This window comes from Sorex fumeus, unplaced genomic scaffold (assembly GCF_029834395.1).
Source record: "Sorex fumeus unplaced genomic scaffold, SorFum_2.1 ptg000044l, whole genome shotgun sequence".
Taxonomy (NCBI): domain Eukaryota; kingdom Metazoa; phylum Chordata; class Mammalia; order Eulipotyphla; family Soricidae; genus Sorex; species Sorex fumeus.
The window spans coordinates 60,481,969-60,499,141 of NW_026606101.1; the positions used below are offsets into that span (position 1 = coordinate 60,481,969).

At 39.6% G+C, this 17,173-nt stretch overlaps 1 protein-coding gene across 4 annotated transcripts in view; it reads left to right on the top strand.

Moving 5' to 3' along the window:
* OPA1 (OPA1 mitochondrial dynamin like GTPase) overlaps positions 1-17,173 on the top strand; it is a 101,611-nt gene that overhangs the window by 10,203 nt on the left and 74,235 nt on the right. For 2 of the 4 annotated variants that reach the window (XM_056121962.1, XM_056121964.1), the window contains exons 2-6: positions 1,690-2,008; positions 2,623-2,719; positions 5,164-5,271; positions 6,615-6,668; positions 8,602-8,669. In XM_056121962.1, the coding sequence (XP_055977937.1) occupies positions 1,690-2,008; positions 2,623-2,719; positions 5,164-5,271; positions 6,615-6,668; positions 8,602-8,669 (646 nt within the window). The remainder of the gene's footprint in view (positions 1-1,689; positions 2,009-2,622; positions 2,720-5,163; positions 5,272-6,614; positions 6,669-8,601; positions 8,670-17,173) is intronic. The other 2 variants (XM_056121963.1, XM_056121966.1) reach the window with 1 other exon arrangement.

Below are 17,173 nucleotides of genomic sequence, written 5' to 3' on the forward strand. Positions count from 1 at the left end.
GGGGAGTTTGCCAGACTCTGCCGTGTGGGCAGGTTACCTTCGGTAGCCTGCTGGTTTGTCCAAAGTAAGAATGAGAAAATAAGATGTCGCACGGCCGCAAATGCTTCCGGGAGCTGGGTTTTATAGTCTCTGGGTCGTGGCCGTTGATGGGATTACACGGCGCCAGGGGGCCAGTTGGTGGGTGTGACCCCTGCTCACTGCCTACTCCACCACGCTGGAGCTGCCACAGCAAAGGAACCACAACAGGATGGCATAAATAAATAAAGTTTATTAGTAAGTAAAAAATAAAATTAAAATAAATAAAAAGAAAGTAGAACGTTTGCCACCTTCTAAAAGGAAAAATAAATGATTTTGTGACCAGAAGTAACCTTTACATGTGGGATCTCAAATGGTCAGTCTCCCTGCACTTGGGATGTGTATTTTCTCCAACAAGCAAATCCCTGTTCCCTCGGGTTTCCTGAGTTGGCAAAATCCCTTGTCATTCCCGGGGTTCGCAGGTATTATAAAGTGTCGCCCCAGCCTCCTGTCTGAGACCACCCTCGTCTATGCATCCGTTGCTTCCCATCCTCTTACATGCGAGTATCTCTTGTAGAAAAAAAGATTTGAATTTTTTGGAAAGTCAAACTCAGATTAACTGTTTCAACTCCTCTTCCACCCTGTAACATCATTATTGTTGCTATTAATTGGTAAAGCAAGGCCGTTTACCTCACTGGATTTTTCCATAGCGTTTGTGAAAGCAGCAGTGTAGTGACAGGCACATAAGCGCCCCTTCTCCCCATTTTCCTACACCACTGTTTCTGTGCTCCTTGAATCCTTACTGTTACTAAATGAGTTGATGTTTCCAAACTACCTTGAACCACTCCTGGTCCATCACAAGCCCTGGGAAAGTGTGTTGTAGGAGATACTTCATCCATTTTGGTGGTGGATGATCTCTGTCAGGAAGGACAAAAGGGAAAAGGCCAAACAGTGGTGTGTACATTTGGGTTCTCTTCTTTTTCATGTTTGCTTATTTACTCCTTTTTTTTTTTCCTTTTGGATACTGCCCTCATTGCTGTTTTCCATTATACTGGGGAGCTTGATGCTTCAAGTATTAATGATTTTTCTTTAATTTCCACCCATGGGCTAGCATAGCGTTATGAGAGAGAAAAGAAGCACTCTTCTGAGCTGCTGAAATCCGTGTGCTAGAAATCACAAGTTTATTTGTGTTTTGTTTTCATCTTTCACTGTCAGTGAAGAGCAGAAAATAGGAGCCATTCCTGCGTTTTTCTTTGTGGTTTCAGTTCCTTGGAAGAGGATTGTTACCCCCATGTGGTAAATAAGAGGATAGGCTCTGCTCCTCACTGCTGGCTTTGGACCCCACCTTTCTCCTTATACTGATATGCCCTTAGACCAGCTCCCGTTCCTTCATTTATTTATTTTGGCGTGACACTGTGAGGTCCTCAGGGCTTATTCTTGGCTCTGCGCTCAGAATCACTCCTGGTGGGCTCTGGGACAATACAGGGTGCGGGGATTGAACCTGGGTCCGCTGCATGCAAGGCAGGAGTCTTCCATGCGTACTATCTCCAGCTTCCTGTTCCTATTATTGTCAATTGAAAATTGTCTTCATCCTTTCATTTCAGGAAATTGAATACTATTTCCTTTGCATTGATGACCTGTCTGACCTTTCTCCCATACCCGATTTTCTTTCAGTGAGGTCTGCCAGTCCTTAGTGAAGCTCAGCTCCGGAGTGAAAGGAAGCTTACCACTACAAAAACTGCATCTGGGTTCCCGAAGTAACTACCATTTTTGTCATCCTACCTTAAAGCTGCAAAGGCCCCAATTAAGGACATCATTTCAGCAGTTCTCCTCTCTGACTAACCCTCCTTTACGTAAATTGAAACTTTCGCCAATGAAATGTGGCTACCAGCCCCGCAGAAATTTTTGGCCTGCAAGATTAGCAGCAAGACTCTTAAGACTTCGCTATCTCATCCTGGGATCTGCTGTCGGGGGTGGCTATACAGCCAAAAAGGTATGTTCATTATTCCCACTGCTTTTTCGATTGTTCCATCATTATTACTTTAAGATTTGATAGCGGAAATATTTTTTTTCTTCAGTGTGGTAACTGCAACTGGGTATTGAGTCTTTTTATATGGGTCTCTACAGTGTGCTCAGTTCTTTTAATGGCTCTAGTAGTAAACTGCCCTTGAACCTTAGTTATAATGAAAGGTGAAAAGAGCCAAGTGGAGAGAGCGAGGGGCTTGAGAATACCGAGGTTTGATCCTCAGTTTTGCCATTGGTAGACTAGACAGGAAAGTTTTGTGGTTTATGCACATAACCACTTCTGGGTAGTGCAGTGTACCCTAACCCTGGATTTGTCTTCCATCTCTCCCAGTGCCGATTAGAACCAAATTAGGCTAGAATTCTGAATTTTTGTGTTTTTCACATTTAGTAAAGGAATATTTATGTAATTTGTGTGCTTGCCTGCCCATTTGTTTTTTGAAGAGTTGAATCCACTATTGTTTCTGAACATTTTGAACATAACATATTGCTCTTAGTAGCCTAAGAGCTTTCGTTAAGGTAGTTTTTCTTTACATTTTCTTATGATATCCAGAGCATTTGACTGGCGTATTTTTTATCTTTTAGACTTTTGACCAGTGGAAAGATATGGTACCTGACCTTAGTGACTATAAATGGATCGTGCCCGACATTGTGTGGGAGATTGATGAATATATCGATTTAGGTTGGTATCTTTTCGTATGCTTCTCATGGTTATATCTTTAGAAAAGAGAAATGGTGGTACTGACAGTCCAATATGGGGCGTTTGATTTGAATGACAAAAGTAGTGGAATACTAAGCCAGACTGTTGTGAGGGGGGGATCCATTGTTCCACATGGGACATTTTCCTTCCCTTGTTTCAGGGGAAGGAGTGGCTCATGTGCTTCATCTTTTCTTAACTCTACCTGTTGTGTCGATGGGGTTAGTATTTTAATTTCTTTTAAAAATTGCATAAGGTCCAGGGATGTGGTTCAGGTAGGAAATACACGTGGCCGTGGGTTTGATCCCTGATGCCTCACGTCTTCCTCACCTCAGATGACTGAGTGTGGTCTGGTGGACTTGAGCCCCCTGAGGCGTGTTCCTGGCCCCCCTAAGCACTGTGGAATAAAGAGTCGTAACAACTAAAGAAAAAATAGAATGAACTAATGAAACGATGTAGTCATAATGAACTTATCCTTTGGTATCTTTGGCAGACTCACCTAGCCAGCGTTTTCCATATAGCACACAGTCTTCCCGGAATCATTCCCAGCGTTGTTCTTTATTACCCAGGACAGAGGCAACGTGACCCACCTAGTTAGCGCTTTGTGAGGATACTTTTATTCCTGCTACCGTACACCTTCCGTAACAGATTTCTTAAATGGCTGCTAGAGTCTGGAATAATTTCTCTTCATGGTCAGCCGTTGTTCCTTTTTCTAGTAATAATAAGGTGGGGGGGCATATTTGATAGCTATGACTTTGCCTTGTATGTGACCAACCCAGGTTCCATCCCTGGCATCCCATATGGTCCCCCAAGCAGTGCCAGGGGTAGTTCCCGAGTGCAGAGCCGGAAGTAATCCCTGAGCATTCCCAGGTGTGACCCAAAACAAGGACAAAAATTATTCCCTCTAGGCTTTGTCTTGTTCTTTTTGCTTAGGCATATGGGATAGAATTACTCTCTGAATGCTTAAATCCACAGCACTTTAAAAAAAAAAATGGACTACACCCAGCAGTGCTCAGGCCTTACTCTTGGCTCTGTGCTCGGAACTCCTTTATGGTGTTCGGGGTGCTCGATAGCCTGGGTCAAGCTGTCCAAAGCAAGTAGCTCCCATTGTACTATTTCTCTGCGCCCTCACATCACTTTCTTAAAGAAAGAACTGTTCTGTGTTAACAAAAATACTTGCAAGAAAAGCACTATTTCAGAATGCTTTTCTAATATGAGGAAAGCTTTTATTTATTTATTCACATTGGGGCCACACCCAGCAGTGTTTGAGACTTACTCCTGGCCCTGTGCTCAGGTGTCAGTCTTGGTGGGCGCAGGGAACCCTATGGGGTGCCAGGAACCGGACCCAGGTCGGCTGTGTGCAAGGCAAGCACCCTACCTGCTATAGTACTGCTTTGGTGCGGAGGAGAGCCTTAAACCTTGATGCATTTGCCAGCATTTGGTCTAAGAGGCTGAGAGCTTGGCTCGAAGTGAGGCACCAGGGCTTGAACTGCCTCTTTGCTTGTTTGCTGTGGCCTCAAGCAAGCCTTGCCACTTCTGGCTCCAGTTTCTCTTAGTAAAAAGGGGTTAATAATAGCCGTCTGATGCAGCTACTATGCTAGTGTTTAGAATAATATCTGACACTGAAATTTTTATGTCATAGCATCTTTGTGGGAGAAAAATGGGAAATCATTTCTAATTGAAATAACCTGTGAAAGTTATACCAGATTTAGACAAAAAATCATTTTGTTAAACAAGCACTTTGACCCTTCTATGAAGCTAGCAAAAATAAGAAATTGCCTTATGATCTCAATTATTTCCAACTGGTATAAATCTTAGGTATTAAAAGAGGGAGAAATGTAACGAATTGTGTTTTGAACTTATACTGGGACTTGGTCCCTTTTTCTTTATTCCTGCTGAAAGAGATGTTTTTCTCTTTCCTTTGACTCTTTGTCGAGGCTTCCTCACAAAAAGTATTTTAATTCCAATCCATTGTGATCATTGTTAATACAGTGCTTCTGTCTTAAAGCGTTTTGTTTATAAATTAAACATGACTAAGCTTTGCATTTGTTCTTTCAAAAAAAATTTATGGGGGCTGGAGAGATAGTACATCAGGTAGAGTGCTTGCCTGGCATGCTGCCAACCTGGGTGCGGTTCCCAGTACCCTACAGTGGTCCCCCAAGGAGTGAGACTTGAGCACAGAGTCAGGAGTAAGCCCTGAGCACTGCCGGGTGTGACTCCAAAACCAAAAAATCAAAAAAAATTAAAAAATATTTATCACTCATAGGCTATCTGGATAACACATCATTGCTGCAGTCATATGTAGCAGTTTTGAAAGGAGGAAAGTGGAAAACATAATTTTAATCAGATTGATGACTTATATTTAATGAATGTGTTAACTGTCAAATTTAATAAGATGACAATATTAACAAATACGTATTTTTCTTCAGAGAAAATTAGAAAAGCTCTTCCTGATTCAGAAGACCTTGCAAAGCTGGCACCTGACCTTGACAAGATCGTGGAAAGTCTCAGCTTACTGAAGAGCTTTTTCACCACAGGTCAGGAAAGACCCTTGATCTCACTTTAAATGTTGGCAACTACTGGGAATAATGCAAAAGGGCCTTGGTGGAGGGTCCCAGGCATTGTGGTGGTGGTAAGGTGAGGTAACTCCATGCACCGACACCAAAGATGTCAGTGCTGATGCAAACGTATTCTAAACTATAATCACTCAATTTTTAGAAGTTTGTTTAAAAATAAGCTTTCAGGGGGTGAGAGAGAAAGTACAGTGGTTAAGGCACTTGCACACAACCAACCCTGCTTCGATCCCCAGCACCACATATGGTCTCCTGAGAACCACCAGAAGTGATCCCTGAGCACAGTCAGGAGTCAGCCCTGAGCACTGCTGGATGTGGCTCAACCCTCCAACGAATCTTTTCTATTTATTGGTAAAGGTAAAGGTAAAGGCCCTCCCGTTGATCGTCGATTTGCTCGAGCGGGCCCAGTAACGTCTCCATTGGAGACTTTGTTGTTACTGTGTCTGGCATATCGAATACTCTCGGTAGCTTGCCGGGCTCTCCGAGAGGGGTGGAGGAATCGAACTCGGGTCGGCCATGTTGGCCGCTTGTAAGGCGAACGCCCTACCCGCTGTGCTATCGTTAGCAGTCAATAAATAATAGAGTGGCCGAAGAAAGCTACAGATGATTCTTAACAAGTATTGAAATAATCTGGTGTAAAAGTGAGTGAAACACTTTCAGGAGAAACAGAACTTCTAAGTTTGATCTTTTCTAGTCCAGCCGCATGTGGCATGACACTTCTCTCCTAATGCTGGACAGTGGTGTGAGCCACCCCATCACGAGGGCAACCAAATCATACTCTGCAATATACTGTGTTGCCAATATTTTTGACTTAAGATCTTTCAGTTTGTGATGGGTCACCCATTTATAACCCCATTTTAAGACAAGGAGGATTGTACTTAGCCATAGTCAGTTATATGTTCCCATCCTCTATGGAAATATGTCGTACAAATGAAAACAGGTTTTTGAAAAGAGAAAAATGTAAAGCTTTACACAGCATTTCAAATTTTTGTTTAGCTCAACAAAATAAAAATTTGTGAGAAATTCAACAGACTTGGCTTTATTTGGGAAGGAAAAATAAATTGTTCTTAAAATAGATGAGACTTCCTATGCTTTTGCTTTTCATGATTGGGAGAGAGCCCATTTGTTAATTGTAAAACAAATTTAATCCTGGTAGACCATCATGAGTAGAATTTACTAACGTTAATCCTGCCATATCTGCCCAATTACTGCCCTATCGTGATATAAACCTGAGATCTCAGACATCTTTGTTTGCACATTCTGTTAAATTTTACATTTCTATTTCCCTTTTTGCTGGTTTTTCACAGGTCACAAATTGGTTAGTGAAGTCATAGGAGCTTCTGACCTACTTCTCTTATTAGGTGTGTAAACAGACATTTTTGCTGACCTTAACATGCCTCTTCAATGCTTCTAATAAACTAGCTGCAAATAAAATTGTGAACCAAATTTATAATGCTGCTTTTGCTGAGTCTTAAAATCCCCAAACTCTATTGGGCAGATCATTATCCTTCAGATAGAAATAATGAAATAGTTACTTTGTGGTAAGACTGGAATTTTAAAGTATCTGTCAGTATGAAAAGATTAAAACTGTTAAAAAGGAAGTCTGCTTAACGCAAATATTTTCTTGAAGTTGACCTGACCGTTTTTGGTAACTGAAATGAAAAGTAATTGTAGTTTGTCTCATCTTTCGTGTCATGGTGACACTTTAAATTCTTTATTCTACTGTATATGGCCTTTAGTGACTGAGGTAGTTAGTTGAACTGTAAGTATTCTTAAAGGAATCTTTGTCAAATACTATCTTATTTTTGTTGTAATTTTCAGTGGTATTTAAAAATAGAGTAAATGTTCTAATATATTTTTAGTTTTCACTGTAATTTTTTTTATATTCTAAACTTTTATTTAAAAATACCCCCCCCCCCCCCTTTATTTAAACACTGTGGTTTACAGAGGTGTTCATGATGATTTGTTACAAGCATTCAGTATTCCAACACTAATCCCACCACCACTGTCTCCATCCCTCCACCACTGGCTCCATTTCCCAACCACCCCTCAAGTCTGCCCCCTGTGTCAGGCCCTCAGAAATTTATTTTATATTGCTTGTTACCTATAAGTGGCTAACAGAATGATCAAAAAATACTTCCTTAGGAGAAATTTAGTGAAAATTGTTGTATCTCAGCCATGCAGATATTAAGTCCTTGTCTGAGAGATGACTAAGATGTTACAGTTAAGCTTCTGTGTTGTTTTTGTGTCCTGAGATTGATGGGCTTCCACGCTACATCTCATCCAGTCTGGTGTGCCTCCACTGGATTGTCAGTGTAGTAGAGTTGGAGAAGTTGTGTGACTGTGAATGGTCCAGAAAATCCAGTTTTTAACTGCTCAGCCCGGCTGAGTTGAACTTTTTACTGCTGAGCTAACATGGTGGCAGAGGTGGTTTGTGGGTAGGATCGCTGGGGCTTAGAAGTACAGGGAATGGGGGGAGTAGCCCATCCCAATTCTGATAAGGCCCAGAGCCTTCAGCCTGAGGTTTTCAGCTGGGTGAGTTTGTCTGTGAGGTTCATTTCTGGAGGCTGTGGAGTCCAGCTGGAGGCATAGACAACTTTGGGGTGTGGAAGTGAGCGTCTTCTGGGGCTCTGTGTGGGTGAACGCTAGCCTGCCCTGCTCTGAGAGTGCCCTGTTGTCTCAGCCAGTTACGGCTACCCGAGTTTTTGTGGCTAGTTGATCTCTTTCAGGATTTATTTATGAGTCTCTGGGACAAAGCAAGTAAAGATGAGCTACATGGCAGTGGAGGTGGTTTGTGGGCGTGACTGCCAGGGCTTCCCGAAGTACAGGGAAGTAGGGAAAGTAGCCCATCCTGATTCCCTGATTCCGAGAAGGTCTGGCGCTTTCAGCCACTGGGACCCTGCCCTGGAAGTTTCTGCGGGGTTGAGTGTACTGTGAAGCTCAACAGTCCTGAGGTGCTGGAGTCCGGCTGGACACAGGGCGACAGTAAAGATGAGCTTACATGGTGGCGGAGGTGGTTCTTGGGTGCGACTGCTGGGGGTTTCCCTCACTGTAATTTTTAGTGGTATTTTAAAAAATGGGTTACACTTCCTGTTGTAGTTTTTCTCTGTGTATGTAATTGTGTATGTAATTTAATAGTAAGATCTTTAAAGACAAGAATACTTTTCTGGAAAGTGATTTTCCTCTATTACATTTTAATTGAATTGACATAAGTTATAATTTAACTACATGCAATTTAAAAAATTTAGTTGACATCATTGGAATATTTACAGGACTTTGTATTTTGTCTTTAAGGTTCACCGGGAGAAACAGCATTTAGAGCAACAGATCATGCATCTGAAAGTGACAAGCTATATAGAAAGGTAAGTATAGGGGAGAATCTTTCTCATAGCTAATCTTGAAAAATTTTAAGTAGTTTTTACTTACCTGGGAGATTTGAAAATGGTTTTATCTGAGGAGCAAATGTGAAAGTGATTAAGACAGGTATTGTTGGTACAAAAAACAAGGTACTTGGTGACAGTTCAAGAAATGGGAAATGTCATTTCTTAAAATACATTTTAAGTACTTTTCAGAGGTTGTTTTCAGCAGAGGGTTTTATTTATTACATGTGGGGAAGGCTGGGATAAATAAATAAGCAGTATTTTTTTCTTTCCCCGTAATTTCTCAGACCTGAACATACTCATGTGTGTTGTGAATCTCCAAGAGAAGTCATAGTACATAGGGTTGTACAAATTTACTTAGCAATAGAATCCCTTTTCTGTGAAATATAGTGTCTGTTTCATGACCTATGCTTAGGATAAATATGTTTAGGCATATGCTTAGGTAGTGGGTCAGACAGACAAATTGATTCGGTTCCATCAATAGCCAACAAAATTATATTAGTTAGGATATATTTGTTCTTTACATGTGTTGACAAAATTCATATGAAAGATTTAGAAGAGTGCTGAGATAGAATAATCTATACATCACTCTTCATATGTTTACCGAGCATTTTCTTTTTTTTTTTTTAAATTTTTATTAGTGAAACACCATGAGGTACAGTTGTAGACTAACAAATTTTTGTGCTTGGGTTTCAGTTATACAATGATCAAGTACTCATCCCTCCACCGGTGCCCATTCTCCACCACCACTAATCCCAGTATCCCTCCCCCCCCCCCCGCATCCCACCCTGCCTCTGTGGCAGGGCACTCCCTTTTTTTTTCTCTCTCCTTTTGGGTGCTGTGCTTTGCAAAAGAGGAATTGAGTGGCAATTATGTTGGGTCTATAGTCTACTTTCAGCATGCATCTCTCATCCTGGGCGGATCTTCCCAACACCCTTTATTTGGTGCTCCCTTCTCTAGCTGAGCTTTCTTTACCCTTAGAGTGTGCGGCTGGCCTCCAAGCCATGGTGTAAACCTCCTGGTATTTTCCTGGCTATTCTTGGGTATTAATCTCCTATTTTGTTACTTTATGTCCCCCAGATGAATGCAATCTTTTTATGTCTGTCCCTCAATTTCTGACTCATTTCACTTAGCATGATACTTTCCATGTAGTACCACTTGTATGTAAATTTCACAACTTCATCTTTTCTAACAGCTACACAGTACTCCCTTGTGTAGATGTACCAAAGTTTCTTTAACCAGTCATCTTTTCTCGGGCACTCAGGGTTTTTTTTCAGATTCTGGCTATTGTAAAGAGTGCTGCAATGAACAAACAAGTGCAGATGTCACTTCAACTATACTTCTTTTTACCAAGCATTTTCTTACTCTCCATTTTTTTTTCCCCTTTTGGGGAATTGGTAAGAAAACTGATGCCTTGAAAATGAAAAAAATATATATGTAAAATATATTTAATGGCTTGAGGAGATAACTCTAAGGGCCTGAGCTTTGCATGCTGGACGCTGGGTTCCATTGGATACTTGGCACTGGATATTCTCCTGAGCTCTAAGCCGGGAGTAGCATTGAGCACTGACCCCTGGATCTCTATCCTATATGGCTCCAATTCCTCTCTTCCCCCCCAAAAGTCTGGGTAGATTTCTGGAAAATATTTTATAAACAGTTTAAGATTAAATACACATCACATAGCTTTGATACTGAAGGTTTCATATATTGAAGGGAATAATTTATGGCTATTTGGGGAGGGAGGTTAGGAAGTAAATATTATCTAATATGAAGTTGTATCTTCTTCCTGTCCTTCAGCTTTTGCATTTTTACTTGATAGTCTATGTTTCAATATATTTTTTTCTTTTGCCTTTCAACTTATATTTTAGAGAAAAGATATTTTTAAATGTATCTGTATACATATGTGTACATGTCAGTTTTCCTTTAACTTGGTCATTTTTTATACCTATTACATTGGCATTATTTTAACCAAGAAAGAGTCTTAGCTATTTATGTTCCAGGGAGCATAATTTGAGAAGTTATCCTGTTATGCACAGCTTATTTTGAGCCAAGGTATATCTTAATGCAAGTAGACTTACTGAGCAGAAAAAAAGAAAAGGGTATCATTGGGGAGATGGAACTTCTGTTACAGGTATGTTAGTATGATGTGAGTTACAGGACTTCTTAGTGTCTAAACTGGATTGGGGCTTCTTAAACATTTTCCACTCAAGACCCCTTTTCACCTGAGAAATGCAAGTTTCTGAGCCCTGCAAGAAGACCTTGTGTTCATTACATGTTTGATTTTGAAATAATTTTTCATCATTGCATATTTAGAAACCTTTCACTGTTTACAGATTTTTTTGTGACCCCAATGCCCACCCCACACACGTGAACCCCACTATGGGAAGCACCCCACATATTAGGGGACCTCTGATCTCTACTCTTCCCTGTACATGGCCAGGAGTACATTGGTGCATGAGAAGCCTACTTTGGAGCCTGAGTTCCCCGAATGAATCTCTGAGAATTTCATTATGTGTACAGATTTCATTTCAGACACTACACAAGAAAAATTCCTTGCTTTATTTTCCAAACTTACATCTTTGTTTAGGATAAACGTGCTGATAAACTGTTCTCTATTAATTTTTTCTAACTGGGATTATTTACCCATTAAAAATGCACAAATTCGGTTGGAGAGAGACCAGGGGTTGAGGTGCGTGCTTCTTACATGACTGACCCAGGTTTATTTTATTGACGCTAAAATTTACTGTACAGGGGCCGGAGTGATAGTATAGTGGGCAGCATGCTTGCCTTGCACACAGCATACCGGATTTGTTCCTTGGTACCACATATGGTTCCCAAGCCTTGCCAGGAGTAATCAGTCCCTAAGCATTGTCAGGTGTGGCCCCCAAAGAAAGGAGGAATGAAGGAATGTTTAATATACAGGCACCATATTTTCAGCCTTGACTAGTACTTTGAAATTCTATTGTTATTTGTACTAATTTGTTAAGGCTTGACAAATTTGATATCTGAGAATAAAGAACTTCTCAGACAAGATAGTGATACACTGATTGGACTTTTCTACAAATTGATTATTGATTGGAAGGAAGGAGAGAGAACTTAGTAGAAAGGTTTTTCCTTTATGAAACTATGCTAGAGCATTATGTGAAACATTAGACAATAATCAGAGGTGGTAGGTGTAACATTCAGAGTTTAACAGACACCTTTTGATTCATTGAGGCAGGTGTTTGAAAGCCCAAGCTTTAAACTGGTATTCAGGTTTGAAGCAGTCATTCCCCAGCCTTCCAATGATCTGGTTTGTACTGGCTTCTGGCTACACTTCTAGAAATATAAAGGTCGATATTAATCATATTTTTAAAAGTAGTAATTAAAGGCATTTCTCAAACTAGAACTAAAATTAGATTTCTCCTTTGACTAAGAGTGCGTATGTGGAGAAATGCAGGGATGTAAAGGAACATTCCTGGCCTTTAAAGTCACTGGAGCGAGAGACTGGAGGGAGCACAGGGCTCACTCCTATTGATGAAGTCAGATCAAATGAACAATCTACTGATGAATTTGGTTGCCTGTGGTTCTGTCTGGCATCATTAGAAACTTGGGACGTCCTCAACATGGCTACATAAAGCAGATATTTCCACATGCCAAAAGGGACTAGTCAGGTTTCTCTTTTTTGTTGTTTTTTTTGTGGGGGGTTTTTTGCATTTATATAGCAGCACAGTGTGTTCACGCTGGTTATTATTTTTATGTTATATTTTTATATATAATAGAAAATACTTTTAATAAATTCTTTCATTAAGAAAAAATTTTAAATCTTGTATTCACTGGAGGAAAATACTAGAAAGAGCCCTTTATGTGAACTAAATAATATTCTGTTACTTGGAGATCTTCAAAATTCCTTTAAGACATGCTGGGAACTAGAGTGATGAGCCTGATTCAGTGAACTAATCTATTCATCTGATTTGTAAATCAGCAGACTTCTGAAGATAGGTTATATTATAAAGAGATTACAAGACTTTTTGTTTATATCTTTTTGGGGGGTGTATCAGGAATAATGTGGCATTCTAATTATGTTCATTTTAATTTGCTAAATGGGATATTTAATGATTTCTGCCTTTATCCTGCCATGTTTCTGATTGATCATAAACTTCTCACAGAGTAAGGAATGTGGTCATGACGGTTACAATCATATTTATAATTACAGAAAGTAAGGACCTTTAGAAAATCCAAATCATTTAAAGTGGCATTACTATTTTAAGTATGATTCTTGAAAATACATAAATGTTCTTCCTTTCCACTCGATCTTGTAATTCATATTTGTAAGGCTGTACTTATGCATTATATGTATCTCCAAGCTGAAATCCTTTTTTCTTTTCCTCTACCTAATTCTGCTTATCCTTAAAGCTTGGTTGTCACTTTCATAAAGCCTTCAATTGCTATTTTACTTCTTTTAATTAAGCTGCTAACGTTTAAAACACTTGTTTTTGAAACACCATTTACCTTGGTTTGCTTTCTTTCTTCTAATTTAATGGGTTGCTTGCTTTGTCACAGAATCTTGGGTCAGTGCTAAGCTTCTGAGCTGGATTAGTTGATTGGTTAAACTCAGTGGAAAAGGCTAATTCAAAATAAATCATTTTGATTGGCACCAACAAGAATGGCCCAAAGACTTTATGTAATAGATCTTTTTACTTATACATATCTCTTGGCCTTCAACATTTGGCAACTGTTAATGGAAAAGAGAAAAGGAAAGGTTACATCTTTCAAGATAATATGAATTGTTATAAAGCAGTGGGTTTTTTGTTTTGTTTATTCTAAATTTCCATTTCTGGGGACCAGGGACTGAACCTAAGGCTTCTTCTATCATATAAGTAAGGCGTTTGCTCTATTGATGAGATTCCTAGCCTCTGGAGATACTGCTTTTGTTTTTCCCCAATTTTTGTTGCGACACCCTGATTTACAGTACCGTTAATGATCATGCGTTCAGTGTTCCGACACCACACCCACCATCAAAGTGTGCACTTTGTAGGAAGTGTGGCACACAACCAGCACTGTCTGGTAGTCATAAGTTGAGAAAATTTGAGTTGCCCGAAACAGTGCTGGGTCGGTTGTTAGCCAGGAAGCTGCGCTACTTTGTATTGAAGTGAAGCAGGAAGGGAGGCGTGGGGGTAGCAGTAGGGTAGTAGGTGCGGGACAGGAAAGCAGGTGGGCATTTGACTTTTGTTCCCAATCCTAAGCATACCACTCTTAAGTTGTTAAAAAAAAAACTCAGTGCTTCTTATGTGTGTGTCAATTTTTAGGTAATGAAATCAAAGAATTTATAATATTGATAACTACTCATAAAAGACTTATTTGTCCATCTCTTTTTAATTACTTATTCGGCCAAAGAAGGGCTGGAGCGATAGCACAGCAGGTAGGGCGTTTGCCTTGCACGCAGCCAACATGGCCGACCCGAGTTGGATTCCTCCGCCCCTCTCGGAGAGCCCGGCAAGCTACCGAGAGTATCTCGCCCGCACGGCAGAGCCTGGCAAGCTACCCGTGACTATTCGATATGCCAGACACAGTAACAACAAAGTCTCCAATGGAGACGTTACTGGGCCCGCTCGAGCAAATCGATGATTAACGGGAGGGCCTTTTTATTCGGCCAAAGAGAGAGCACGGTTGGTTGGGCACTTGCCTCGCATGCCGCTGACTAGGTTCCATCCTTGGCACTGCACGTGCCTCTCAGAGCACCACAGTAGCACAGAGGCAGGAGTCAGCCTGTGCCCCACCCCAGACAGAACAGACAGTCACAGCGTAAGAGCCCCCTCCCCCATTTCATTTTTTGTATAGATTGTTCAAATAAAAAGATGGGATACGGTCTGCCTGAAGTAGTAAAAGTGAAATAAATCCAAGTTGCAGAACATTTCCTTCTTATAACCAATAATAAATGTTCTTAGGTTAACTGTGACTACTTTGAGCAGAGTAATGTGTAAGTGGGAGGGGAAAATAGGAAAAAGCTGCTTTCTAGCTAATCAGATAGCAGAATTAAAAGGAGTGTATACCCTGGAATAATTTTAAATGGAGACCTCTTGACCTGAATGGGGTTCTTTTCTGAACCCAAGTTACTTCTAAACTTTACCTTTATGCAGGAGTTAGTAAACTTCTTTTCTCTAAGGGCCATACGGGTTTGTAGGCTGGAGGCAGCCGACCGGTTCCCTCTCTAAAGGGTAATTGTATTATGCGTACTGTAGGCTAGCCACTTTCCTTCTTGAAGTATAGGTTGAATCCGATGGGCACAGGGACTTTGAAGTTGGTGGGAGCTGAATTCTAGCAGGGTGACACAGGTGGTTGGGACTTTGGGGTCCCATTGTCTGCACTCAGGTCTGATGCTTCCTGCTCTCTGAACTGGGTGGCCTTGGACATGCCGTTTCCTGCCTCTGGATTGTCTCTTTCCTCTTTTGTAAAGGACTGGAATGTAATTTAGATGTGAAGGTGATATACTGTCTGTCTGTCCTTTAGCACAAAAATGGCACATAAAACTAAAACATTTGGCTGTCAGGATGATAAAGATGACAATTACTGCTGTACACTTTGAATTGTTGTTTGAGTTAACAACGTATCAACATTACTTCTTTCTTTCTTTCTGTGGAGCTTGTTTGGGAATTATGAAAAATGGGGAAATAGATTGGAAGGTTTGAGTGTAGCTCCTTCAATAGAAAAAGCATTTTTTTTTTTTTTTAGGAAATCCAACTTGGATTTTGTGCTAGAAACCTTAAGTGTACATTATTGGGTGAAAGTAGGTTGTAATTCGATTTATTTAAGACCCAAACCTGCCATCAGCCCTGCTGTGGGTGCTGCCTGTCACACATCTTATGTGTCAGGCCATGCCGGAGTTACTTGTTATCAAAACAAGTAGACTCTGGAGCCTTGTATACTGTGCTTAAGATGCGATTGAAAACATAGTGTCTGAGGGCTGGAGAAATAGCAGAGTAGACTGGAGCACAAGATTTACATGCAGGAGTTCTGGATTTGATTCGGGGCAACTTTTAGGAATCTTGTACACCAAGCCAGAAGTAGATCCTGGGTGTTGCCCCCAAACCAAGATAAAGGTATTTTCAAATGTCCTCACGTAAGATAACATACTGTCATAATTATTTGAAATGCTTTTTACCTAACATTATTATTAGGTTATCACAAAATTTTGGTTTTCAGAATTACCACTAATTTTTGTTCCTAATCAACAAAAACAAAACAAAACAAAAAACTTCATGACATATGAAAACCTCAAGTTGACAATAACCAGATATTTTATCTGTATTTGTTCATAAAAATGTATTATTTATAGCAGTTATGTTTTATATAATATATAATTTTTTAAATAATTATTGCTATTAAGAGAAATAGCTCCTGATATTAAGACATTACAACCTGGGAGAAAAACTTGGGGTTTTTTTCCCATTAAAAAAAATTTTTCTCAATTGGCACACATATTTCTTCCCCTTACATATTACCCAAAGCCTTAACTGAAAAGCCACCTAAATAATTGCTTTTTAGAGTAAAATATGATGTCTAAAATCAGAAAAGGGAAACTTTAAATTGTATAGTGTAGCAATAGTTTTTTTCTGTGTCTAATTCTTGTTTTCTTCCTACTTTTTTCAGGAGGTAACAGTTAATTTCAACTATCTTCACATAGCAGTGCTTCAGTAACAGACTTGGAAGGAAAGTGAGGTGTCACTAGACAGAGGGTGTTTTCTTCTAATGTAATGAATATCAGAGCATCTGCGACACAATTTCAATAGATTTAAGCAATAACTCAGGGAGGGGTGTATAAGCTATGGATAAGAGAATTCTGTGCCCGATAGACCAGCACAGTTAAGAAATGTGGGATATTTTCTCACTTCTTTGACAGTATATTTTTGAACTGTATTTATTAACTTTTCTCGTTATATTTACTTTGGAAGAACTTCCAGTTGTAAAAATAAAATACTTTGTAGTGGTTATTTTTAATAGATCTGATGGTTTTTGAAACTACTCTCATTCAAATTATTTTAATAATAGAGTTCTTAGCTTTTTAATTTTATAACATATACATTAGAATATTGAAGGTATGCTAATTAAAGCAGCTAAATTACTGGATAAAACAAAATGTGAAGCATTTCTGGATCGGAATTATTTTGGAAAATTTAATCACATGGATTGAAGAAGTGATTATAATAAATGTCTAAATGAATAAAAATATGTTAGGCTACCTTTTCTTTTTGATTAGTAAAAGCAGTAAGAAGAATTATAAATGCCAAAAGCTAGGGGCTTAAGAGGGAAGTGAGTGGGTAGGCTGTGTCTTGATAGAATTTTTTCAGTGACCACAAAATTATGTCCACAAAATATTTATCTCTAGAGATAGCTACAGGTTTCTATAAATGTATTATATACTGTTGCATATTATACAAGTGTTAGATTTGCAAAAACTCTGAAATTTCAGTTACATCCCTTGCCACTATAATGTTCTTGTTAAACAG